Source organism: Oculina patagonica, chromosome 7 (genome assembly GCF_052425735.1).
Source record: "Oculina patagonica isolate OP01 chromosome 7, crgOcupat, whole genome shotgun sequence".
Classification (NCBI taxonomy): Eukaryota; Metazoa; Cnidaria; class Anthozoa; order Scleractinia; family Oculinidae; genus Oculina; species Oculina patagonica.
Genome location: NC_135764.1, coordinates 20,339,718 through 20,367,701, shown reverse-complemented (window position 1 = coordinate 20,367,701; position 27,984 = coordinate 20,339,718). Strand labels below are relative to the sequence as shown.

Below are 27,984 nucleotides of genomic sequence, written 5' to 3'. Positions count from 1 at the left end.
ATGACGTCACGAGTAAACTCGAACCATTCTCCCTCATTCCGCAGCCACAGGACACAAATAAGCACTTTTCGGGGAACTTAAAAAATTCGCGGAAAATAAACACAAAAAGCCATTGAACAATATTTTTGTTTCTTCCGGGAGTAATTAGAAAAACAAAATCTGGGTGATATGTTAGGGTTACCTTTGATCTATCTTCACAATTTACTTAGTGCAATAAAACAGAAACCACCATTATCCCCAAAATGATTTTTATTATTCTAGGATCAGTCATATTTTGTTTTATACAGAAATGCATCAATTAGAAAAGCTAATAATTTACCATAGATTATTAAATATATTTTATAAAAGTTTCAAATAATTTTTTATTTAAAATCGTAAATTTATAAATAACAAGATAAATTTTACTGATAGATCACTCATTTGGAATCAAATACTTAATTAAAAATAATTTAATTTTGTAAGCCGATATAAAATTTTTTGTCCGCATCTAGAAAGTAATAGAATTCAAATTCAAATTAAAATTAAAAATGCAGATCAACGTTTTGTGGAAAATTGTCCCAGAGTAATCCTTATTTCAAAGCCCTTGTTCACTTCGCCCCAGAGTGAAAAAGTAAAAAGTGAAACCCCAAAACCAAACAAAAAACAAATATATTCTAATTTTGATGACTTGTCATGTGAAAACACCATTCAGAAGAGATCTGAAAAAACCTACGTCACGTTATTTTTGCCTTTGTGTCGCATACAATAAGCGTGACGCACCACGCAATCTTTCCTTTGTAACTTTGAGGTAAAGATTGCATGATGAGACATGCAAGGACAACTGAAAATAAACAACATAAATACGATACCCCGAAAATAACGTGACATACTGCTTTGAACATGGCGTGATCTTGCGTGACCTAGCCCCTTTCAACATGGCGTGATGCTAACGTGACCTGACGCCGGTAAAATGTTATGACATCAGCGTGATCTTGCCCCTAAATTCCATATACGGCAATGTACGGAGAAATCTCTTCCCTCCAGCGTTCATCCAGTCTCTAATTTCTAATACCGACACTTAAGTCCCATTTTCTACGTCAAAAACGTCAAATGATACATGTTTGCATGACGATTCAACAAGAACAACTGGGGTCAGAGGGCCAAATGTTGCTTGTCCCGCAAGCGCTGTTTTCTCTGGATTTGGAGTGCGAAGCTCCATGATTCAGCCAATGATTCACTACAAAGTACCTTATTAAACGAAATTTTCGCTGCCCCAATTTTTTCCTTCGAGGTCGCGAAAAAAGAAAGTGTCTCATTCAATAAAGAAAATGTTAAACAAATCCGACAAAAAAGTTCAGTTATTTCGCGAAAAATGGATCTTCCAATAAGTTGTCGCGAAAATTTTGTGTAATAAGGTAGTTAGAAACCAAACGTCCCCGCAAATGCGATACGACCGCGCCCTAAACATGGACTTCCGATGTATGAAATGGCTATCCAAACACGCTCTGCACATATATCCCCTGTAGCCATACGAACAAATCGCGTTTTACACATGACATTTACACTAGCTATAAAATCACGCTCACCCTGCTAGAGGGTCTGGACGATGAAGGTGCTGAAATCTCAATTATCAGTTGAACTTCCGCCGATTTCTCAGCTATCAGTTAAATTTTCAGCTAATTTGCAGATCACATTTCTCAGCTTAAAACGCTCTATTCTCAGCTGGCAGTTAAAATCTTAGTAATCAGTTTCAGCTATCACGTTAACCGCATCCAGACCCTCCTGTAACCGATCGACGGCGCTATACAAGTACTAATATTAGTAATACCCAAAATTATCTTTTACTTATCGGAAAAGAGACATAGAATACAATGTCTTAATAATCTTTCGTTGGCAACCCCAACGTGTCTTTCTGCTTTCAGAATACTGAAAACTATTAGGCCAAGTAAAAAAACAAAACAAATGTTTCTCGTCCACGCCCGCTCCATTTTTTGAGCCGCCTCTCTTCATGTTTTATTCAGTTTTTGGTATTGAAAAAGTTGGCACGAACAAAAACAAACAGGCGTTACTTTCACTTTGTACCTAGTTGAAAACTCTGTAAGGTATGGCTTTTGTCAGCGTTTCAAAACGAAATCAGGCCAAATTAAAATTTTTAAGCCTTGGTACGCTAGGTCCGTACTGGATAGGTCAATTACCTTGCAGCATTTATTTTGCCCAGAAACATTTGTTTTTCTTTTTTTTTTTACTTGGCCTTAATAGATATCTTACTATTTTGCACTAGAAAAAAAATTGTAAAATAGTTCAAAACACCAAATAATAAAATTCAACAGAGATCTAGCGTTGAGAGATCCTGGGCTCTAATGTTCCAATATGGTTTTTCTACGATTCATTCTAAGGAATGTTATGGCAACTCAAATATTCATGATTCGCAAAATGAAGCTCTGTGACACAGAAAAGTAGCATTGTGAGAGCAGTAAATGAATTAAATCCTCGCAGAGGTATTAAAAAAAAACTAAACACAAAATGTTTACTGTAGCTGTCATCATATATCATATGTTAAGGCTTTAAAGATGTGTAATAACAAAAAGGGGAAAAAAAAACAATAAAGTTGAAAAAAAGTCGTAAAAACTTCCCATGAATCTTGCTGAGATTAGCCATTTGCTCAGAAAAACTCCCCACCCATAATATAACTTTTCACAATTGAAAATATTTCATCTGAAAATACCTTACCAAAATGATTAACCTACAAAACGGGATTTTTCAAAAAATATACCCACATTTTCCCAAAATCGAGACATTTTTTTTTTATTCAAACGAGAACCATCAATTGTAGCTTTTACCTGTCTTTGACATTTACCTATACATCGCCTGTCATCAGGCGAATTAAAAGATAAAAATCTCAATTAAAATTACACCGGTGAAATAATTAATAATAACTATTCTAGTTTACTCGAGAAGTGAAATAAATAACAATATGCTTTTATGACTTAAATTATTTTCCTAGCATTAGCTGTCACAAAACTTTCTCAATTAATGATCAAAGACTTTTAAATAAGTTAACTTTCATATAAAGCTATAACGAGCATAATAGATACCCCTGTTAATATACCCATATTTTGAGATAAAACTACCGACCAGCCACCTCCTTCGTTTATGAAGTTGCTAAGTTCAGGAAGCTGTTGAAGAAAAAAAAAACAAAAAAAAAATATCAAAACATTTATAATTCAAAGAAAGCAAAATTTCCTCTTCATTCTACCTTAGTTTTTCGTTCGCCTTCCCAGGATACCGCTCGTTCCTCTCGCATTATGTTCTATGGCTCCGCCTTTTTAATAACAAGTAAGCGACTGGGAGCGAGTTTAACTGAACGAAAAAGTTTCAGAAGCGAAGTATAAACAGAACTGGCCTCAAAATCCGCACCTTGGAGGAATCAACAAGAGATCATTTATTAAAACGATTTTTTTACTACCCCTCAGACAACAAGAATTGAAGTTCTGCATGGTAGTGATGGAATCTTAGTTATCCGTTAAATTTTCGGCTATTTCTTAGCTATGAGTTGGAACTGAAGCCCATTTCTCAGATATCAGTAAATTTTGCAGTTAAAAAACGCATCATTTCTCAGTTTAACCTCATACTGGCCTTCAGAAGTCGTTTAACTCACTTGAATTACGGTACATTTCCCCCAATTGGGACCAGGCTGTAAGGTTTAATGGTTTCCCGTACCTCTTGCATGTTTGCAGTTAGCCTGCGTGGCTGGTGGTTTTGTTGGGTTATTAATTAAACGCGCGCGCGAGAAAGCCGCGAAACCGCGACAACGAGAGGCGAAGCCGTGAGGGGCCTAGGGAGAAGAAAGCGAAAACGCTCGTTGTCGCTACGCAGGCTAGTTTGCAGTTTTATATCCCATCGATGGTTTATTGTTAGTTGCGCTTGTTGTGATAATAGGTAGATGGGATGATTACTTTTCTTTTGGTTTAGCCCTTTAAACAAAGGAAAGTACAACACCGTTTTACTCACCATATCAACCAGTGATATATAAAGGAACATGCCAGCAGTAAGCGCCAAGACCCATGTATGGGCGGACTGTATATCACCAATAATGATGCCCAGCACAAGGCCAATGTAAGAGATTACGGCAGACGCAAGGTTGTAGGTTAGAGCTTGTCTAAAGGTAAGACCTGACTTGAGCAAAATTGCAAAATCGCCTGAAATTTAAAAGAAGAATTGAAACAGATTAAATAAATGTTACAACAACGGGTTTGTCTTTTCACTCCTGAGCTTAGAGTTCCCTCATGAAAAGCATATATACAAAAGTGATAAGCTAATATCCTTCAAACTCAAATGCCACAAAACAGAATTATTGAAAACAAATTACAGGAAACCCTTACTTTAGAGGACCTTCATTTTTTATGGGGTAGGGGGGCTGGTGGGATTTGATAGATAGTCACTGTTATATATAATGGCCCCCCCTTCATTCATCGAAATTTTTTGCCTGGCCCCCCCTCGAAATCAATTTTTTTTTCGATGACCCCCCCCCCCCCCAAAAAAAAAAAACAATTATCAAGTGAAATTAAAATATATCGAGCCTTGTGAGTAAAGAATTTATCAGTGTACAAAAAACACATCCCAAATAGCTGGCATTCCTCAACTGTTTATTGTGGATGTCGTCTGTTAGTATGGGTTGTCTGCCTTGTAACCAAGAAGCTGTTGGGTTGAGTTAATGGCATTTGGTACATAACAAAGTAGGGGGGTCCGGGGGCACCCTCCCCCGCGAAAAATATTTTGGACCTCAGGAATGTTATTTTGGGCATCTGCCAAATTTTTTTTTACTCTTACAGAAGTCTCTTTACAACACTTAAACAGTACCATTATATTAAGTGACCCCCCTTACAGACCATATTTTTTTGGCTGACCCCCCCTTTAAAGCCAAATTTTTTCGGATGGCCCCCCCTCAAATCCCACCAGCCCCCCTATCTCATAAAAAATGAACCGTCCCTTATGAGAAACAAGGCCTGCATAGCTGATGGAGCTGTACAGCTGATTAAGCCGTACGGCCGTTGATAGTTTCGATACGCGAAAGAAAGAACGCCAGGTTTTTAAAGGTACAAAAATCCTACATTGACGTGAACCACTTAAACTCTTTTCATCCGTTTCCTCCCACCTCTTTGTTCTGGGCAGAGACATTCTGTTTTTCCTTTTTCTTTTTTTTCCTGTCTCCCCGGTGGGGGGGCGGGCGCGGAGACTTCTGGAGCAGAGTGAATGTCATTCTCTCTTCTCTTTTTCTCCAGGACCATTTTGATGTCTCCCACCCGGGACACTTCAGATGTCATTCCGCCCGTCCCCCCACCCCCACCCTGGGCAACATTGACAGGTGCATTGGCCCGCTGTTCCCCCAAATCTTACCTAGTTCATGAGGCAGTTCGTGACAGAACACCGCTATCGCTGTAGTAAGACCGCTGGTCAGTGACGCCGAAAAGGCAGCACCAACAGCCAGGCCATCACTGAAGTTATGAAAGCCATCACCCACAATCACCATCCACGCTACAGTAGCAATTGAGGTGGTCTTATCAATATTGTGGCTGTGATGGTGATGATGATGATGCTGGTGGTCGTCCTGCTCGTGTTCGTCCTCATAGCTGCCATCTCCACTGTCGCTTCTTGATGTCGTCTCCGTCGTAATGGTTGTCGTCTCAGCGGGGACTGGGTACGAGTATTGGTTACCATCGTGACGGCGAATTTGATTGACGTTGTGATGTGTTTGACTATCGCTATCGCTACCACTGGCAGAAAAGTTGTTGTTGGTGTAGATGTTGGGCCTGATGCAAGACTTGCCCTGTAAAACAGCCACAAGTTCCGAGTCGCTAAAACTGTGCTTGCTACGTTCACCCAGACTATCCCGTTGATGGCAATGGTCGCCATGGCAACTAGGTTGCCACAAGGGTTCCTTTTCTTGGGAGCTCCCGGACCTAGTGCTGGCACGCTCCTCGCTCCCAGACTCCACAAGGACCAGTTCACATGATGTTGGTTTACAGCCTTCAGAGATGTCACCGCTGACTTTTGGAAAGTGCGCGCCGTCGTGGCTGATACATCGTTGAATTCCAGCGAGCCGTGAACCAATCATTTCTTGATACTTTGCGGCTTGTTTCTCTTTTTGGCTAAGGCTCTGTATTGTAATAAACAAAAGGAACCTGGAATTAATCGTAGTTCGTACAGAAACCTTGGAAATTTGAGGTATGTCTTAAGAGATTTGTCAAACGTCATGTTGACTCGATATATGATCCACATCCCACCTCTTAAAAAAAAAAAAAAAAAGGAGAGGAGGAAAAAAAAAAAAAAAAAAAATTGTGATCAAAAAAAAAAATTGCTTTAATTTATAACGAAGTGAAGGTAATACGTTTTCCGTGTATAAGAATAAACGGTGGACCAGAGCGAGAGATTTGACTATGATAAATAACAACTCAAAGGGTATAGTGACGGCTAAGGTATTCATTGTAGCTGGATGAAACTACTCTCTTAATAAACTACTGGTCTCCTTTACAAACATACAAATGACTTATCACGCACTATTTCGTAACAAGCATGTTATTGCGTGACAAGCAATGGAAAGAATCTGGACTGAAGGCGTGTCTACTTCTCTTGTCACGCGTTAAGGTAAGTGTACAGTGAGACAACCTCGTTCCCAGGGAAAAGCCCTGGGAACAAGGTTGACAGTAACATTGGACATAGCGAGAAACCAAGGCCTGAAAAAGTTTCTTTGCTAGTGCGTGGTTATATAATCAGTAGAGTGTCATACCATTTTGTCTGGAGATGTAACATTGTCACACGTGTGCACGTGCTCTCCTGGGCGCTTCTTCCGTGCCATGCGCGCTTTCATTGTGCACTCTATCATGAAAAACACGTAGATTCCTGCCATGATTACACAGGACTTGTAGACGTTCATTGTATGCCCTTCGCTGTCGTCATGACCGGCGCTAAAAGCCTTAAAAATAAACAGAAAACAAATATCATGGGTTGAAAGTTCTCTCTACTGTTCTCTGATCCACCGAGCCAATAACTTGAGGATGTGTGATTATTTGTGGCGAATGTTTCGAGTTATTTTTCATAGCCATTGGTAACTTTTCTTCAGTCTTTCACTCACTCGATTATTCCACCAAATCAATCAATCAATCAGTCAGTCAATCAATCAATCAATCAATCAATCAATCAATCAATCAACAATAATCTGACAGACAGTCAGTCAGTCAATTAATCAGTCAGTTACTCACATGTCTTTCATACATTCGTTCTTTTTTCGTTTGTTCGTCTATTTTCTCGTTTAAATGATCGTTCTTTCTTTTCGTTTTATCGTTTATTTTCACTTCTCCATTCATTCGTCCATTCATTCATTCATTCATTCATTCATTCGCTCGTTCGTTTGTTCATCCGCTCTTTCGTTCCTTCAGTAAGTCATGGCAATCTGTCTGTCTGTCTGTCTGTCTGTCTGTCTGTCTGTCTGTCTATCTGTATGTCTTCCTTTCTTTCCCTTATTCCCTACTTTGTTTCGAATAAAGAAACTTGTAGACTCACATGTGGAATCAGATGTAGCAGGGCGTCTCCTGACAATGTACCGACAGCTAGCGCCACCAGAAATGACATGATCTTTTTGTATATCGAATGTCCCATCAGAGGAATGATTGCTATCGCCAGAAGGGACGTCAGACTGATGACAGTGATTGACAGGATACCATAACCCCAAACTGCAAGAAGAGTATATCATTTGTGAAAAGAACAAAAGGATGGATGATGGTTCTTCTAGATACGGGAGTGTTCTTCTTCAATCTTTTTTTTTTTTAAAAAAAACGTTCATTGGAGGGAATTTTTTTTATGCATTTTTCAGACATTTCCATTTAATTTGACGACTCATACCGTAAGGTTTCACTATTTGCATTTTGGATTCTCTTTTGGCACAAAATCCCAAAAAAGGTCGGCCCAAATGTCTAGTCCTCCCCAAGACGAAAATTCCACCCAATAACATGTCCTCCGGAAACAGGTTTCCCTTGCTCGTACCCAAAGGTCAGAGTAACAGACAAATTAAATGAACATTGAGCTTCCCAGAAAATCCAAATACAAATATTTTGGCAAGCATTAAAATTTTCTAAGTTTTTTTGTCATCAAATACCGTTCTTATACAAAAAGACGGTATTTCGCGCTAGGTCAGTTAGTAGTACACATCTTTCAAAAGGGACCCTAGCACTGGAGCCCCTGACCTAAGTTGCGGGGAATCAACGTGGTTTGAATACCCTCCGCGCGCGCGGGGGAAAGGATTATATATACAAAAAAACACCGAGACACACAAAAACACACTCATCTCGCGCAGGTTTATAAAAACACCGGTTCCCCGCAGCGCGCGCTATAGAGGGAATCGGGTATTGGGCATGCGCAGGTCTCACAGCACTTCTTTTTGCAGGTGAGTTGGGCGATGTTCATGTTAATTTGTCAAGACAAGTAATCCCACGTATTTCTTTAGCTTAAAGCAGAAGGAAACACTGATTGTGTTTCTCTCGCAGCAGTGCAAATAATTGATTTCAGTGTTACGAGATTAGAGAAAAATCCGTGAAAAATTCGTGTAAAAGCCATAGTGTTGCACAAGATATTTTTTTTGCAACTGAGTGAAATGTTGCATAACCTTTTATTCAGCCGTATCGCTATAATCCGCGCCATAATCTTTCCGAATCTTAACGATTCGTGTCGTTCTTTATTCTAATAAACTACAGTATTATTTTAATAAGGCTTTCATCGTTCTTTTGCACATTGAAACATTCTATGACATTCTAATACCTTATTGTAACTTATCGCCGGGCCGTACTTAATTTCGCGAAAAGGGAACGGGGGCATTTTCCCCGGACTTGGAAAACAAAAAAAAAAAAAATTTCTAAAATAGTTTTTGCTGGGCAATTTCTTTTCGCGTTTTTTGAATGTGCCCCCGCAGAATCGCTAAAATTCCTAAGTACGGCCTGGGATAGTATTAACAATAAGGTAGTCCCTCTGCTTCGTTGGGAGACGGCTGTGAGTTGCAAACAGGCGTCTGACACACGCAGTCATTTCTTCTATTTAAACGTTCTTCCAAAAGTATTGCGCTGCACGTATATTCAATGTTGTTAACATAGTCATACACTTACTGTGTAGCATTCTGCCGGAATCTTCCCCCATCTCTTTGCTTTCAGACTTTTCTTTAACGCACGCGCCCTCTTGCAGTTGACGAATCAAGGATGGGCAAATCCTTACAAAATCGTCTTCGCTTAATCCTTCTGCCTCACTCACATCATGAATGCTCATCAACTCGTTCTCTTCCAAACACTAAAAAAGTGAATGCAACATTAGGTTAGGTTCATTTTATACTACATGTTTCATTCAGCGTGCCAAAAAAAGCCAGCTGAATGTTCCACCTGTCAATCATTAAAAATGACACGGACAATTGAAGGATTAGGAAATCGTGCAGCCGTACAGTATGAATGTCACAATTATAATTTAAATTACTTACATTTCTCTTTTAAATGCCGCCGGCAATTAAAATTTATAATATTCTACACTTTACAAAAACTTTCGAAAAACAAAAAAACAAAATTTGTTTCCTAACTGCCAATCTGCCAATTTTCATTTTGTAGTTTATTTGTTTCCTCGAGTTCCAGCTATGCCGGGCCTCTTATTAAACAGGGTGGAGGGGGGGGGGGGGGGGAGGGGGGGGGAGGGGTGAATTGCGTCCATCTGCAGCTTTGCAGCACGTTACCACAACACATTACAAAATTCTAGAAACCTTCGCAAGTGTTTTACTTTATTGTTTGTTATTTCTTAAAAAAAAAACAACCATTTTCACACTTGGTACTCTATCATGCATTTGACTGCATGCCAACACGTATATTAGTGAATCTAATAAATAACTCTTGTATATAATATTCTCCAAAAAGTAGAAAACCTTATATCGCAAGGCCACGAGGATGAAAACAGATTACAAAGAAAAAGAGAGGAAAAAGAATTTTCTTTTTGTTGCTGTCAAACGGTAATTAAATATACTACTGGCTACTGTTGTTGTTTGACTGCATGCCAAACGTTATTTATTTTTGAATAATTTATAATTTTTATGAAGATTTTGATCATTACAAAAGTAAAAAGGCCGTGCAAGCTATAAAAAAATAATGAGAAATTTTGAAAAGGCGAACTTGAACTTCGTTAACACCCCTCTCTTAAATGCCGCCGGCAATTAAAATAAATAATATTCTACACGTTACAAACAGAAGAAAAAAAAACGCTTATGGCGATAAATCATAACAGAATTTCTTTAATATGAAAACAACTGGCAGGATTTAATTTTTGAATTTATGTCCAACAAAGTCCTCTGGCACCGTCTGCCATTAAAATTAAAATATTTCTTACTTATCTGCTGGACACGGAAAATGAAACGGAGAAAAACTTGAACAATGTCGCTCGTTCAACAAGTATTATTAAAGTGCTTTGGTCTTTCTCTTATGCAATAATATATAGAAACATAAATCTTTACTGTGGACAAAACCTTTTTTTGTTTTCGTGCTGCAAACATTAATCTAAACGGTGATGCAAACCAGGGAATTATAAATATTTAAACCAAAAACGGTTTTCACCATCAGTTACGTTTCGTAGTCTTGTAGTTGATCCTTAGTTTTTTTCCTTATTCAAAATTCCCTTCGCAAATTGAGTTGGAAATTTTCATTTTGAATTCCCTGAGTTCCAGCTCCGCCGGACCACTTTTTAAACGGGGTGGGAGGGGGAGGAGTGGGGGTGAATGGCGTATACCTGCAGCCTTGCAGCACGTTATTATAACACATCAAAAATGTCTAGGAAACATTGCACGCGAGTGCCTAACATAAAAACTACCATTTTTACACTTGGTAGTCTATCATGTACTTGATTGCAGCCCAATACGTGTATTAGTGAATCTAATAAATAATTCTTGTATATAATAATCCCCACTACCCACAAAGAACAAAACAGTAAATGCAAGAATGAAAACACATTGAAAAGAGAAATATCGCGAAATTGGATTTCGTAATTACTGTAAAAAATGTAAATGAAACACTCTGGTATACTAATATTGTTGTTTGCCTGCCTGCATGCATGCTCCAGGAACGTTTTTTATTGTTAAATAATTTATAATCTTTAACATGTTACTTATCATTACAAAAGTATTGATAATTGTATGCCTGACAAGGCCATGCAAGCTATAAAAAATAATTTAAAAAATTTCGAAAAAGCGGACATGAATTTCTTTGAAATTCGTGGCTTATACATTGAAATGCAAAATTTACAAAACGCTGAAGGTTCAAATAATGCATTACAAGGAAATTTCCTGAAACGTTTATCAAGGCCGAAAACCCCCCCCCCCTCGTGGGGCCGCCTCCCTTTTTTTATTTTTTGTTATTGAAAAAGTTGGAACGAGCACAAACGAACAGGCGTTCGTGTACTTTCACTTTATACGTAGTTGAAAAAATTCTGTAAGTCGTTGATTTTGTCCGCGTTTTAATACAAACTCAGGCCAAAATTTTAAACCCTTGGTACGCTAGGTCTGTACTGGATAGGTCATCCCTTGCGGACATTCGTCCATCTGGAGAATGACCTGGAGGGAAAAACACCAATATTCGAACAACACAGGTAAGAAATGCAACAAAATAATAAATAAAAAACATGTAACAAAACAAAAGCGCCCGCCCGCTCTCTTTATAGAAATCCGGACGAGAAACATTTGTTTTGTTTTTTACTTGGCCTAATTAAAACGCTGCTCAAACAGTTTTATTTTTAAACCTTTTGAAGATGATCAATATTAATTCTTGATTTTGTTTCACGAGTGACTACATATCAAGGACACATAAAATAACATATTCACTCAAGCGACATCTCCTTAAGGAGTATTTCTATTAAAAGAAAAGTTGCATTCCCGCAGAAGTAATAGACAACTCGGCAATAGATTATTTTATCCTACACATCTGAACAATATATAAAGGTCAGTTTGTGCGTTAGCTAAAAAAAATCTTTATTCTATTTGTGGCTACGATTTCATCATTCATTAAAGTGTATCGTCTTCTTTTTAAGTTTGCAGTTCGTTGAACACCTTATATGTTACTTTGACATCTTTCTCGGGGCTTCTTTTTTCCAAGAAACTAAAGAGCCGAAGACGGGAAAACCACACACTCACACTCCTGACACTCGCGGACCCGGGGGGTGGGGAGGGGGGGGGACTGCTATATAAAGTGACAGGCATGTCAGTTGGAATTTTTTGAAAACCAAAACATCCCTAGAAATCAAAAGAATCCCTTTTTGGGGGAGTTGGCTCAAGTTCATATTTACCCCTAAGAGGTACCAATACAGACTCTTTTATTGTTGAGTGACAAATGGCACAGGCCAGCCAAGAGTCACGTTCCAAACCGTTCCAGACGAAAATCATTCCTGCTAAGCTGATTCCGGCTTACTTTAAAAACGTGCTTTAAAAGATATCATAATATGTAGCAACTACATGTATAAAAACTCATAAAGAAACGCCTTAAAGGAGCTACGTCACGGACAAGTTAACATTTTGAAATTAAATCTGGCCTAAGATTCGCTATCAAACTAAATGTTTGCAAAGAAATCAGTTCTAATCCATTTTCGAATCTTAGTCGATCAGTCGAAACCGTCTTTGTTATTTTTGCGTTATTTGAATTTTGTTGCTCCTTTAAGAGTTGTTTTCTATGTTAGACAGTTTCCTTCAATTTGAAAGTACTTAGAAAAATGCCCAAAAAAACCAAAAAACCCCCCCCCCAAAAAACAAACAACATTCACAAAGGGTGATCTGTCTACGCATACAGATGTTATCACTCTGTTACCAGCACTAACTAACAAAACACAACAACGGCTAACGGCTAACACCAACACTAACTAACAAAAAACAAAAACGGCTTTGTAGCCCCGTAAACCTTCTGATTATACTCTGGGGTGAACAAGTGAAATGTTTTTGACCGCGACGGAAAATAATAATAAAAAAAGTCGGTACCATGTACAGCAGGCAGCAGCAGCAGCAGCAGCAGCAGCAGCAGCAGTTTGCTTCTTTCAGAATCACTTGAAAGTTCTCAAGATGCCGTTTCCGGCAAACCGTAATCCACTCGAGATTAGTACGTGTAATGAGATAACTGACCTGAAAAGTTTTTTTCCTTTTCTAATGTACAGGCCAGGTTAGGGTGACGTCGTTTTACGCAATTTTCGTACGCAAAGAACACGAAAACTGCGTTAGCATAAAGAAGATTAACTCTTTCGCAGTAAGTACTAGTGTCCAAGTTTAACGTTGAAAAAAAAAACAGTACCTTAAATAACAGGTTTGATTAAAATGCGTATAGATGCGCCCGATTGTGTTCTGTGTTTTCTTTTACATTCGTAAAAAGTTTGAATTTTTACAGCATAATAAACAGTACGGTATATAAAAGCGCCGTCCCGAATGGCTTTCATTTGAATCGAGGCACAACGATACCAGAGTTTCAGTACTGATTTTCTGAGACGTAAAAGTACCAACTAGGTCAAAGCTAAGTGCATGACCACTATCACATATGGAACTTTATCATTTACGGTAAGCCGTGCGTTTCTTGACCAAAAAAACAGTTTATATCAACTTGAAGGGGAGAAAATGAAATAAATCCACTTAGGAGATTTTGATACTGACCTTCAGTGCATACACTATACATGTAAGTTTACTCGGGTTTACTGAAAGTGGAATACGCAGTAACGAATTTAGCCTATGTTCAGGCGAATGCCACGAAAATTATCTTATCGTGTAAATATATTGCATTCAAAGGCAAACCCAAGTCGATTAAAGTTCTGTGTGACTATTCAAATGAAAGCTTTCTTGCAGTCTGTGTAGTACACTCATGTTGTACTGTTTATTATGCTGTACACGGTGGTTCTAGGTTAGAGTCTATGGGTGAAACCATAGTTTGGGATCATTCAAATAAAGTCTACATACATGCTACAGTACATGCCTTTATCCCGGTTTTATGTTTTTGCACTTTAGTGTTTGCGGAAAAACGTTAAAAACTTCAGTGGACTGATTAAAAAGAAAGCTCCTTAAAATCTCGCTTTCGGATCAAACCAATCACTTATTTAGCTTTATTTCGACTCATTGATGAAATGACCTTCTTCACCTTTTTTCGCGAAATAAAATACAGATGACCTCTGCATGAAGAATACTTTCATAGTTGCACGTATAACTTTCACATACCTTTCTTCTGCTTTCTTTATAGGCACGTTCCAGACAAGTTAAAATTAAGGGTTGTTCTGTGACGCGCCCTGGGCCACAGTGAATTATGGGTGAACACGGCTTGCCATATAAACGGTCAATTCCTCTAAAGTAGTTTTCAAACTACTTGCCCAGACATAAACAATAGTCAATTACAGCGATAAACATACTCAGCGAGTAAAATTACGGAAAAAATAAATACTTATTTTAATATCTCACCTCTTTGTGATCGTTATGTGAATAGTTATTATCCTGCGTGTTCCGTCGCTTCCTGTCCCGAGACTTCGCGGGACTTCCACGGGACACAAAATTACGCTGTTCTTTTCGTTTGTACGTGCTTCCTCCAGCAAATTCACTCGCTTGCTGCCCGTAACTCCTTGCTTGCCGATGTCGGTGGCGACTCCCGGGGGATTCTTTCGATGGCGATGTTTTTGTCACGGAAACCTTCTCCCCGAGATTCAAATCCCGCAACAGATCTTTAAATCTTGCAGCGGAGATTTTCTCCGTGGCGTTATCCGAGTAGTCGTGAAATATCATCGCTAAATAATGCTCGCTAGCACTGTTTAAAACCACTGTTCTGTTAAAATCATCATGGATTCCCGGCGAGGAGTCGTTGCCATGTTTATTATGTCCGCCATCCGCTGCCAAGCTCAGCGTCCAAAACGACACCAGAATAAATAATCGCTTCAATTGAAGGTCGAAAAAGGCCATTCTAGACAATTCTACTTTAGATGACTGTTTGTTTTGATTCTACAAGAATTGGAACTGATAAAAATCCGCGGCTTCCACGTCCAGGAGAGCAGAGCAGAGCAGTTGAAACCAAACCGCCCCAGTCCGACAAGGTTAACCACACTCCTTGAACTGTTTATATAAACATACTCCGTCGCTTTAATAACCGTGTCTTAAAGCGCTCGACGATTCAGGAACTGCGTAATCAATGCTGGCACATGTTGACTTTCAAATTTTACGTTTTTCCTGTGTAATCAGCGGATTGTAGGAAGTTTAACTGACACGATTTTGCTTGAAGACGGACAGACACTCAGCAACGAATACAGTTCGAAAGCGTATGATTGTCACAGAATCCTCTTCTCAAGTTACATAAGTGAACGTACAGAGAACGTGGCGTCGAGGGCTTGCGACAACTCTGAGCTCGCCACCTTTCTTTACATTCCAAATTAAAGTTTGCACAGGCGATTTCAAGTGCTGTCACCTTTGTCCTGAAAGAATAAAGGCATTAAATAAATCGGTATTAAAAACAGAATTATAATGTATGAGCTTACATTAAAACTTAAGTATTTAACGCATCGCTGCAGCGACTAATCGGTGCTGAAAAACCGACCCCTATTTCGTGCTCGGTTCTTTTCCATTGAGGGCAAGATTGGTTAACTAAAATTTTACCGATTGCTAAGAGACAGGCTGGTTTTTAAGAATATCGGCTTTATAAAAAGACGCTAATGAAACGATAATTTTGCAGGCAACCTGTTGCGGCAATTGATTTAGCTGTTCCGGTGTCGGACGCAGGCGTGGGCAGGGACGGCTTTAATCCAAAATACAATTCGTCACGTACCCTTAGGACTTAAGTTTCTTTTCTTCTTTCGCAATAAGCTACTAGATCGGACATTACCGTGACAAAACTTTCAACATTCCTCGTTTCTATATGCATATTTTATTTCACATTGAAGCAAAACAATTACAGAATAATCCTTTGAATAAATATTCATGGTACCTGTAGCAACAAGACGCGATGTCGGGTTAATTTGCATAATATAAAACGTAAAGAATAGATTGTAATCACTATCTGTTAATACTCCAACATAATTTCTTTGAAATTCCGATTACAATACATTTTTCTAAACTAAAATAAAATTTACTAAATTGTCAACCATGGCATGGCACTTGCGCCTTTTTTTCTTTTATTTATATTCTTTTGAGTTTTGTTTTTCTTTCAGAAAAGTGAATCTTATTCCTATCTCTTAGTCAAAGTTTATTGGGCTATTTAAACGAAAGTTGTCCAGATTTTATTCGGCTACTGTGTAAATAAATAGAAGTTTCGTGAAAGCCGACCTGAAGATATCTAATCTATGCTTTCCTCGAACTTTGAAATAGTTAACCTTTTAAAATATTTAAGGCAACAAAGTTACGAACGCAGCCAAATTCCGGACATTGGTTTTGATCAACTAATAAGAAAAAAGAAAATTCACAATAAATTTTAGATTTGAACAACATCAAAAACTCGTCTGGGACACTTAATAAACTCTCAAATGACGCTTATCCCTTTTGAGATGCGATAAGTGAACCTCAAAGTCGACGGAAATTGCAAACTGTATACCTGGGTAGAACAATCCTACCTCCTAGGATACAATTATATCAGGTAGCCTTTAAAAGGAAAAAAGGATAATCAGACAGTGTTTACCCTCTTGAACCGCGGCGTCTCTGAAGATTTGTCCTTGTAAACAAGTTCATAATAATTTGTTTATCTCACTGTTATCTGATGACTTATAAATAATATCGCACTTTTGGCTTGCCCAAGTTTTAATATGACGCTCTGCCGATGTAAGTGGGTGTAGGTCGATCTACAGAGCCATCATATTGGCCTTTTGCGTCTTGTCCGCGCCGCGGTATCAACTAAACAAAAATACGATCAGAACAACATACCACTGAACAAACCTAATACCAGAACCGAACTCCATAACCCAAAGAGGGCAAATGTTACCTTGAAAATTCCATGTATTCTGAATGATATGCCAAACATTCGGCTCTTAATAGAGGGTGGTAAAGGGGTTTTCGTGATCCGTAATAGGCCTTTCTTCTCGTGAATTGTAAAACGGCATTTTATTTTTTGTGAGAAGTGATCTTGAACAATTATATCCCCCATTACCATCCTCTTGAAAATGACAGATCACCCCTAACATTCCCCTTAACAGTTTAAAACTGGCAAATACGCCCTTGTGAGTGCCAAATAATATTTTCAAAATGCCCGATGCAAACGATCCCTGATGATGCTATAAATTTAACATTGTCTGAACATTATAACTGTATTATAGTTGAGAAAAGTCAGGTTGTGCCAAGCTAAAACCGCGAAGATGTGTCGCGTCGTGAAGCTATTGCTTTAAATGGCTAACTTGCGATCGACCGGTTTTTTTCCGTCAGTTCTGGAAGGAATCGAAGTCTCCTTCCTCCATTGGGATGAAATATAAGGAAGGAAGAAATGACCCCCATGTGGTTAGCAAATGGCAAACCGGTAATTCAGCTGGTCAGACTTCAATTCTAAGGAGACAGATCATAAACGTAATGGCGCTCCTGAAAATATCTAATTGCCGTAACCGTTCATCAGTACGATGCGCGGCCTTGCTTACTCACAGTTCGCCTAGCTGGCAAGAAGTGTGCAAAAAAGTGCAAAAATATAGTATCGGCGAAATGTATATAATATAGTAAGTGTTTCAAAGGTTTGTATCCAAAAGTGAACCAAAAAAGCATAGTAATTAAAATTAATTTCTTGTAGTTCGTACACCGTATTGTTCAGTATCAATTGGGTTAATTATTATTAGAGAGGTCTCATTTTTTGGAAGGATTTCTGCCTCCGAAATACTAGGGGCTCTTTTTGGGGAGAGGGAAGCTTTTTTTGGGGGGAGGGGGGATTATTTTCTAAATTCTATGGTTGTTTTCGCGAGGAGGTAAAATTAATTTGTGAATGACAAAATGTTTTTAAACCAAAAGGGAAAAAAAACTAAAAATAATTAAAATAGCGCAACAGGTGGCAGGTACTCGGAACCAATAAGGACTTACGAAACTCCCTCTATCTTTTTATTCAGGTTTTTAATTAAATTTATCTTCGCAGGTAAAGATAATTTCACTTTATTGATAATTTTTGTCTCAGTAGATAATCTGTCACAAAACTGGTAAAAACAACATTTAAGGCCTCTAGCGAAAGAGTTGAAGTGTCATTTATTGAACACGCGTTCTCGGTTCCATCGAGATTTAACAAAACTACTGGGCTACATTATACACTGGAAAGTGATTTATCTGTTGGATAGCATTATGTGGCTTGGTTTTTTGCACAGCAGCAAAGTTTACTCGATCCTTTGCAGCCTAAAGTTTGTACGTATTACGTCATTAAAGATCACTATAGCAACAATCTTTTGAAAACGCTACTCAGCTTAAAAACAAATCTTAGCACAGAAATGCAGCTTGGTGAACTACCAAGCTTTGATAAGCCTAAGGTATATCGTTAAGGAAAAATTTCAAATCACAGTGTTTCTTTGAATAATCTCAAAGCGAATTTAATAGCATCTTAGCTCATTGGAAATTTAGATTGCAAAGCTAAGGTTTTGCTTAGAGGGACCGAAATGACCATCAAATACGTTTAACTGTATAAAATAACCTCTTAAAACACTGAAGAAATATTTCAATAACACACCAAATGCAAAAGAAGACACGGATGGCCATAAGTGTCGAAGATTGAAACGGATTGCGATATGGGTTTTTGAAATATGGTCCGGCGGAACAGTTTTTAAAGTTAATCTTGTCTGCTTGTAACTTTAAATTAAAACGCCCGGGAGACACATTTGGCTGCAATGAAGTTTTGTCATTTACAATCATACAATTAATTTCCTTGCAAACATTTAGTTTCATAGCGAACTGTATTTGACAAAATTTAACAACATAAAATTAACTTAGTCGTGACACAGTCTCTTTAATCACCCCCGCAGCAAATAAAAACGTTAGCTAGCGACAGTTCATGTGATGGTAAACTAACACTTTGTTATTATCCAGCAAGGCGCCTCAACTGTACAGGCCATAACGTCGTCCACATAGTTACTACGTAGAATTTTGGATCTCACGAAATCAAAATATAATATTTGTTGCCTGAAATCTTTGTCAGCGTTTTAAAATATTCGCCTAATAAATCCCTTGCACATTTCTAAATAACTTGACGTCAGTTCTGAGCGAAGCCTGGTTGCTAAGTGATTGTTTCTGTAATTATGTGATAAGGTAAAATTCAATTACTTGATATTATTACACGATATTTTTTCAATCTGCACACATAGCAACAGGTCCTAAATTTGTTTCAACAGGTGGTGATAGTGCCCTTGAAACATTTCCTCGGGTATTCGCAATAAAATTAGTGCTAAATTCTAAACTGTACAACATAATGAAAACTCAACTTGAGAACTAAAACACCAAAGCCACATTGAAAGCTTTGCGGCAGAACTCGATTCATTGTAAGGTAGTGCTGTATCGAATTTTTGCAGCGAAATGTGAATTATTTACTGTGGTTTCGTTAAGACAAAACATTTGTTATTCTTTCGGTTGCAATGCAACACCTCGCTAGCATAACATAAGGATCTTGAGTTTACAAAGTATAGAAAAGGCCACTGATTGAAAGACTTGCTGTAGATAATTCACTCACCATAGAAATTGTGTACACCACCAGAGGAAAAACCCAAGAAATTTCAACCATTCTACAACATTGGCAATAATTTTCCTCACTGCCTGAAATACCAGGACTTACAATTTTATTACAGCAGAGAAAATGAACGAATGGGGCAGGAATTCAAAAGAGCTACGAAATGACTAATGTTGAAACTTAGGCTTATAGGAACACTTGACAACCTCCAAACAGGAAAAGCCGGTCTGGCCGAGGAATCGATCTTCTCAACTCTTCAAAATATAAACTAAACCTGGATCATTTATAAAACGACTGCATCTTGTATTTCGCGGCGATAGAAGCGGCGTCAGAGCGCAATCGCACTCTGATACCAAAGCTTAGTTTAATGCTAAATGCTGTATTATATGAGAAGCGTTCGTGTATGCTTTTGGGCGTAACAAAATTAAACGGGATTTTGTTTAACATCAGCACCAGAACTCAATTTAAAATCTCAATAATTCCGCGCACGGCCGAGACTAAATTGGTCTTAAAATACACAAACCATAGTTTGAATTTCGACTTACCTTTCAAAATAACTTTTAGATAGATTCGCCCCTGGAGCAAGAGCTCCTTCGCTCGCTAGTCAGCCAGGACAGGATGTTTTAACAGCGATATGTTTGCGGAACTGCAGTCTTTGTTATTAATTTTCGTGCCAACGTTGCATGAATACACAAACAAAAACCACACAATGGTGTACTTTAAACTTATCAAATTCTCCTGTCTTTTATCTGGTTAATCGCCAATTTTCTTGCTAGTAACTGGTCCGCTGCCAAATAATTCCAAAAAACGTTTCAAAATTTGCAAAACCGCACAAGGCCATTGCACGGAAGTCTTTTTAAAAGCGTTTTACCCTAATTGTTTTGCGACTTGGAAAATCGCTTTTAAGCTAGCGGTTCGTGTTTGTGGGTTAAGACATAAGGGTAACAATTTATTTCATTTCTTTACTTGAATGTATTAATTTATGCATTTTAGTCCCCAGGCTGCTAGGGGCTTAATGCGCCTGCGATGCCTGCTGGCTTCCGGGAAGCCTGAAACTACTGATTTCAACCAAGTTAAAAAAAAGCACTGAATTTTATTTATCGCCCAACATGAAGAAAAAGTATGCTAGTGTTTTAAAAAGTGCCAAGAAGAGATACATTGCTTGTAATTATTGGACGCTAAGAGTCTGATCAAAGGTTCTTGGAATGTTTTAAATATATTTTCGGAGTATTCTTTTTCCAAGAATGAGAAAACGAAAGAAAGACATGTAAAATTTTAAAGGCGAAAATGATAATTCAACTGGTGAAAGCATATACAGTACTAGTTTTTAGACGCCTGAATACAAATATATTGTTATTGTTTGATCTCCTTATTTCCAAATAAATAAATTAATTCCAAATAAATTAGGAAATGTCAGTAAATGTGTCATACAGTAGCCTGTGTACAGCCGTTTCCCTCCCCTCACCGGCTACCATATCGTAGCTATAGGAAATATGCTAGAAATGCGTTGGATATTGAGCAAGATATTTTCCATACTAGTCTGTGAATGTTGTGAATTTCGATCGCATTGTTGAAACCAGATTTTGAACTAGCTGTTTCGTCCCAAACTTAAGCAGGTCCCATGAGTTTTAATCTTTCTACAAGACCTCCTAAGTATATATCTTTTACAATTATTAACTTGATGGCATCCTTCGTTTTCGAAGTAAAGCATTTTGAATTTTTGAGTTTTTACACCATACGACGTCAAAATGACCTCGAGAAGGCTGTCACGATCTTGAAAAAAATGCCTCATTCTGTGGGTGTGATCATCTGCAGTCTGAACAGTTTGTTAGTGTTAATTCTAACTAGTTCATGAATATGAAATGAACGCTTTAAGATCAGAGCAGAAGTAAATTCAAGATGTTTTCATTGATTTGCGACCGACTGCAATATCTGTGCCCCTCCGTGGGACACCAATATGGCGTTTCCATACTGAGCTCTATAAATGTGTGTGGAACATTTCGAGCAAGGAATACTGCTAAGACCTGAGAATCGGACACAAAAATGATTTATCATACCTTATTATAGGAAATTAACGCTTGTGTTAATTAAGGTATTGGAAATTAACGCGATTTAAATTAACGCAAATTGAAGAAAAAATTACTCTCCAATAAAAGAAATTAACGCGAAAGAGGGGGTAACATTTCAAAATGAAGGAAATTAACGCGACGAACACAAAGGAAAAAAAACTTGTTGAAACAACAGGAACAAGTTTAGTCAACACTAAGCGTATAATCCTAAACGTAGAGGTTAAGCGAAGGAATCTGACCGCCTCGAGCGTTCTTCACAGTTTAGGTAATACCGGCAGATTTCCACCCTAATGAAATAATGCCTTTTCCTAGGAGTCAGGAATGCCTGAGCTGTATCGAGAAATTGGGGCTAAAATAATGGAAATTAAGGTCATGGAAATTAACGCTCCACTTAATTAACGGCGCGGAAATTAACGTTAACAAAAATTAACACGACTTAAATTAACGCGAATTTTCGAAATTCGCCTTAATTCCATGAAGCGTTAATTTCCTATAATAAGGTATATCATGTCTATATTTGTCTTCTATAATGCTTTTCTTTATTTTTCAGTGGTTTTGATTTTACTTTTTCCAGGCGTGACAGTGTGAAAACAACCCAAAAGAACTGTTTGGCAAAAAAATAACAATAATATTTCTTCAGTTAATTGAAGACAACAACCAGACGACAGGTAATTGGTGTAGTGTTGTCACGCATTACTCAAGATCGTGACTGCTAACGTAGGGTAAACGTTTTGACTCAATTCGACTGCTCGGGATTCCATCATTGCATTGTCAGACTGCGAGCAGTCGGTTTTTATTCCTAAAATCCCACGCGCGACATGAAAAGTCGAAAATATGCAAGAGTCATGCAAGTGAGAGGAAAAATAGCACTTGTTTTTAGAGAGTTCCTTGGAGAATGTGGCCGTGGTACGTCACAATCAGTTGACAGATCAAAACAGTTTAACCCACTGGTCACACTGTCGAGGAAGTCTCAAATGTCTTTCACAAGCTCATTGGTCACGACATCGCTTACTAAAATGTCACGCGATATAGTCGTCAGTCGCAGGATCAGGAAGGGAAGGAAGTCTGAAATGTCTTTCACAAGCTCATTGGTCACGACATCGCTCGGTAAAATGTCACGCGATATAGTCGTCAGTCGCACGTGACGAAACAGTTCGCCGAAGTTGCTTTTTTCGGAAAGGAGGTTCCGCAAGTTCACAAGCCACGATCACAGTTGACCGATCAATCCAGTTTAATGCGCCAGTCACCCTGTCGAGGCAGTCCTCATTTTCTTTCACAAGATCATTGGTCACGACGTCGCTCAGTAAAAAGTCACGCGATATATTCGTCAGTCGAACGTAGCGAAACAGTTCGCCGAATTTTACGCTTCGTTCGCTTTTGTGGTGATCAATCCATCTGAGTATGGTTTCAAACACTTTTTCCTCAGCGTCAATCACTATCTCATCGCTTGAAATCCATTTTTCAAACTCGTGGCTTGGCAAATTTTGAAACTCGTCAGATGCAGCGACGGTGGTAAAGTTTGAGTTGATGAATTTCCGGGCGCTAGCGATTAGCTCTTCACATGAATACTGTTCAGCTATTGAATAGTAAATTAAAATGCAGTTCTCAGTGGTCATGTGTTGCGCGAGAAATTTCCCGGCGATAGTTTTAAGGTTGAAAAGGAGAAGATAATCTGCCGTTGCGATCAGGTTATCAGCATTCTCTTGACTAGAAATCTGAACATTGCCAGTGTAAATGAAATGTAAAATGTCTGCCATCTGAGACTCGGTTATCCACTCCAGTCGAGTAACTCCTTCACTATTCTCTTTCATGTCGGTGCTGAGAAGCTTTTCAAAGAAAGGACTCGCTTGTGAAAGAACATTTCTGTGAGCCTGGAACTCCTTGCCATCTTTCACCACCAAAGTAATGTCAAATGGATTTGGACGATTCACAGACATGGTGTCTGACTTTCAGGCGATGGTGACTCCCGTCGACCTCGAGCGCAGCCGTTAATTTATAGTGTCGTCACGCAACGCTCCTTGCGTGATGACACTAAAAACAGCTGCGAGGAGGACTACGTATGGAGGGAAGCGTTTAAGAGCAATGGGTACCTAGGCACTTTTCCTTGGCGATTCGCCATCTTGATCAGTGGGTTGTGGTACTACCTTTTACGTATACAACTAATTCGAGAAATGTTGTCGGAAAAGGCACAAAGTGCACGCGACAAGACCGAAAGGTAGTATGGGTAGAAGTACAGAAGAGAGCTACTGTACGTGCTTTTTACTAATGATATGGCGACATGACAAAGGCGAATTTGCACGTTTCCTTTCTCTAAAGACATGTGGAAACAAGGATCTATTAGCCACGCTGAAGTTTAGAAGAATTTTCAAGACTCAAAGACATGTGACAGGAAAAGTAAAGCTACAGAAAAAGGCCTCCTGAGAAGAAAAAACAAAATCTTCACGTGCAAAAATACAAACTTGCACATTTCCTCTAGGCCAATATGCACAATTCTAGTTATACCCAGACCGTCTTTCCGTCTAGTCGCGTGCAAGTTTGTGCTTTCTTCCGACAACCGTTCTCGAACTCTTGGTTTGCAACTACGTGACAAGGTCAAGTTATTTCAAAATACTTTGCACGTATGTAGGCTGCGAGGCGATACTTTTCTCAGCTTTCTTGTAGCTCGCGATATGAAAAATATACGCTCAGTTTGCGCGTCCATTTACCAAATATGGCCACGCCCCGAGTGTAAATCATTGCACCAATCAGAAAGCGAGAAAAGTAATAACGCAAGGCTGAGTATTTAGCAGAGCCATATACTTAATGTCACGCGTTGCAAATTTTCAAATATTTCAGCGAACGTTTGCTGATAGTCTGCGAATACAACTGTCTCTCATCGTGAATATTGCCGTTTGGCTTTCAGGAGTCGTCTCATGATAAGAGAATTTTTTGCTTTACAGGAGAACAAAGAGACTACGTGTTACGTTTTACATCCTTGACGTCAAAAAATATTTCATACGTTAAACGTAACGGGGACCGATCCTTGAATATTCATGCGTGAACAAATGCGGTATATACCAATGTAAAGTTTACTCATTGTATCTGAAGAAGGCTGGTTTGGCAAACAGAAAATATATTACTCAAAATTGCAAAAATCTTCGTTTGATACGTTGTATCGGTCTTTGCTCCTACAGCAATTATTTTCATTTGTTAAGCCCATTGGCACCCTCTAGCAGGATTGGCGTCTTCAGTTGCTTCATTGAACATCACATTATTAAAATTAAATTATTCCCGTGTAACTTTTGCCATTCGGCGACTTCTACGTTTCAGAAAATCGAAACAAAAAGCGTGAATTTGAAGTCTATGAAAGGATGTACCGGTAGTTTTCCGTTAGTAGTGTAGTAGCGAAAGGGCATGATTGAACGTTAGAGGATGTATTTCGCCAAGTGTTCTGGTCCATGTTTCTGCCCAAGTTAATTTTTCCAACAATTTTTCCACAAAAAGTGTGAACATCGAGGTTTGTATAGGCTTTCAACCGAAAACAAAATAAGGCCGGTGCGTAGCAAGCTATCGCGCATAAAAAAGCGCCTTAATAAGGACATTCAGGAAAACAATGCATTGGTTATCTACGTTCGGTTGTAAATGACACGTAGCGGCATTGTTCAAAACTTTTTCAATCATAAAAATCGTGTAATGTGTTTGTTGCATTCAAAAGAACTGTTCTTTTTTAATTGCTTAATTTCGGTTTACAGAATTGAGGGTACCTATTTATAAACGTTTATAAGAACGTCGAGTTTGAGAAAGCACAGACAAAGTCTTAAAACACGCTAAGAAGGTACCTAAGGCTGAAATGTGGGAAAAAAAATTCATTTTGTTGCCGGTGGGAATGTAAATACACTTCTAGAATGAATCAACTTTTATTCAAATCTAATTTTTTACCCGTCTCACAGTGACGTGTACGTATACGTGTATATATCAATTTGAATGCGTTTTGGCGCGATTTTACTACTTTGTTTTCAAACTTGGAAATAATAGAAACATTTTAAGAACATCTCTAGGCTCAAATCGTCGCAATACTAAGAACGTTGAAGTTTTTGAAGTTCGTTAACGCTTAGTCTCAGCCCAAAATACTCGTCCGTTTCTTAAAATGAATAAAACTTCGCTGTAATTTCGAAAAAAATTAACGTTGTAGCGGTACAAACATGACTTACTGCCGGCACTGAACGTTTCTCGTCAAAGTTTCCCCTTTGAAATCACTCTTCTGTGGTAAGGTTAGCCTCATGTTTGCTACAGGTCAGAACTTTGTGAAGAATGGGATGTGAATGGTTAAGAGATCCTAAATATAAAGCTATCGATCACAGGTCATGAAACTGACAGCTAAAAAATGGCCGGAGCGACGGCTAAAATTTAGGTCAGAAGCACTTAGACTTGCTGGCGCCGGGAGAGTTTGGAAACTGCGTATTTTTAGTACTCTTAGCTGCTTTCGTTCATGCAGCAGTAAAGAAATGGAAGACATAAAGCTGACATGATCGTCTGATCATTCTACATGATTCGGCCAATACGTCTACAGACACAAAAAACTGGCCGTATAGCGCGGCCTGTTTTAAAATCACCTGACCGGGTCTGTACGATCGAGCTGTGCATCGGAGATCCGGCGGAAAGTAAATATAAACTTCTACTCGCCTTAGAAGTATATTAATAAGTCTAGTTAAATGCGAGAATCATAAAAAACCGAAAATACTGCCCTTGTTCACTACCCTTTTAGTTAAAGTGACAAAAGGACCCCCCCCCCCCTCTAGATCTTAATGACTTGGAATGCCTAGTAGAAAATTTGTGCTTCTTGGATTTATTTTAACGCACTTCGAATTCATTTGAGGCGAATTATATTTTACCTGATATATATATACGGCCAATTAAATCCGGCCGATATGGAAGAATCTACGTTATAGTTACAAACACGACTTACTGAAATGGAAGCTTCTTGTGCGACTTTGGTCTTTTGAAGAAACTCTTCGGCAAAGGCTTAACTTTCCTTACTGTGGGATTTGGACTTTGTGAAGCTCTGGATGTGAACTGGGTCTTCTGTCCTCGAGTGGTCCTATTTATGCCACAAAAGAATATGGAAATGGGTTCGAGAGTCACTTAAGTTCCCGCGTAACTTTTAAGCAATTGATGTAGTAATTAAACTATAAAAAGTAACGTTCTTGTGAAACATTGCCTCTCATGTCTGGACATGCGTGGCCCAAAAAATCATTGAGCGGAAAACTAAATTTGCTGGGATTTTCTTTTCTCATTAACAGAAACCCTAATAGTGGAAAGTTTACGTTAAATTTGTAAATATTTGGTTCTCCTATACATTATTTATTTGCTGTTCAGCCTTTTGTGTGTAAAATATGCTGTTTGGCCTTATTGTATTTTTTCGAATCCAAACATGAGGGGCGAGAGCTTGCAAAAAGCCCATGGCCTGTGACTAATACTGACAATTTTCACTTTGTCTTGGGAATGTTAGGACTTCCCTGAGTTTTGAAATTCATTTGAAAGCTATAGGATTTAGCAGGTCAGCCAGGGCAAACGAGCTCTATAATAGCGCAGTAGACTGGTCGGCCTCTTGCCAGTTGGGATTTTAACAAGTTTTCTGTTCGATTTATAATATTTGATCCATTATTTGCAGTGTCCTCAATTAGCACCGCCGTGCTAAATACATTGACACTTAAATAAAGTGATTTATTTTTTATTTATTTTGTACGAGCTGCGCACCAGAGATCCCCCGGGGCGTCATAGACAATGTCGTCTAGATAAATTCGAGACTCATAAAACATACATAATTATTTATACCCTTGTACACCGAACAGAATCATGAGAAAAGTGAAAATGTGACTTCAAATGTCTAGTGGAAAATTTGTGCGTCTCGGATTTATCTCGACGCACTTCAGACGTAATATGTCTTCCCTGATATGGCCAACTCAATTCGGTCGATATTGGAGAAACTACGTTATAGTTACAAACATGACTTACGATTTATCTTTAACTCCACCCATGAGCTCGGGTGGGATTTAGTTTTGTGTAGAGTGAACAGACATATTTCGTTCTTTATTTTTTATTTCTGATGGTGATATACACATAGCTTGCGTAGCAGGCGCCGTAGTTTCGAGCTCGCGTATGGGAAACGCGAAAGGCGCGAGGTGGAAAAATCCTCGCTTTTTCCTCGCGCAGCCTTCTCGCGATCGCACACTTTTTTAAATGCGCTTAAAAAACGTACACAGACGCCTGCTATGCAGACTAATATA

General features: G+C 38.6%; 2 protein-coding genes across 7 annotated transcripts; both read right to left on the bottom strand.

The window, feature by feature from the left end:
* Positions 1-231: 231 nt before the first annotated feature.
* Positions 232-26,749, bottom strand: LOC144661524 (metal cation symporter ZIP14-like). Of its 6 annotated transcripts, none has more exons than XM_078522323.1 (8): positions 26,664-26,749; positions 14,462-15,459; positions 9,132-9,309; positions 7,540-7,709; positions 6,767-6,952; positions 5,377-6,136; positions 3,991-4,178; positions 232-3,155 (listed from the first exon to the last, which is right to left on the bottom strand). In XM_078522323.1, exons 2-8 carry the CDS (start codon positions 14,951-14,953, stop codon positions 3,036-3,038), a joined length of 2,094 nt encoding a protein of 697 aa, XP_078378449.1. In that variant the 5' UTR covers positions 14,954-15,459; positions 26,664-26,749; the 3' UTR covers positions 232-3,035. The 6 variants fall into 6 exon arrangements, with proteins under 6 accessions (XP_078378449.1, XP_078378448.1, XP_078378450.1 ...); XM_078522322.1 differs by lacking the exon at positions 26,664-26,749 and adding an exon at positions 20,195-20,405; XM_078522324.1 differs by lacking the exon at positions 26,664-26,749 and adding an exon at positions 16,956-17,014.
* On the bottom strand, positions 22,834-23,655 carry LOC144659272 (kelch-like protein 11). Its single transcript, XM_078519692.1, has one exon. The coding sequence runs from the start codon at positions 23,653-23,655 to the stop codon at positions 22,834-22,836; it is 822 nt and encodes a 273-aa protein (XP_078375818.1).
* Positions 26,750-27,984: the final 1,235 nt, after the last annotated feature.

What these genes read in the sequence shown, in the direction of transcription:
- LOC144661524 (XM_078522323.1), bottom strand. Translation starts at nt 14,953, where the DNA reads ATGGCCTTTTTCGACCTTCAATTGAAGCGATTATTTATTCTGGTGTCG. An exon ending in TTACATCTCCAGACAAAATG is followed by an intron (nt 6,137 to 6,766) that starts GTATGACACTCT and finishes ATTACAATACAG; the next exon opens with AGCCTTAGCCAAAAAGAGAA. An exon ending in ATATATCACTGGTTGATATG is followed by an intron (nt 3,156 to 3,990) that starts GTGAGTAAAACG and finishes TTTCTTCAACAG; the next exon opens with CTTCCTGAACTTAGCAACTT.
- LOC144659272 (XM_078519692.1), bottom strand. Translation starts at nt 23,655, where the DNA reads ATGTCTGTGAATCGTCCAAATCCATTTGACATTACTTTGGTGGTGAAA.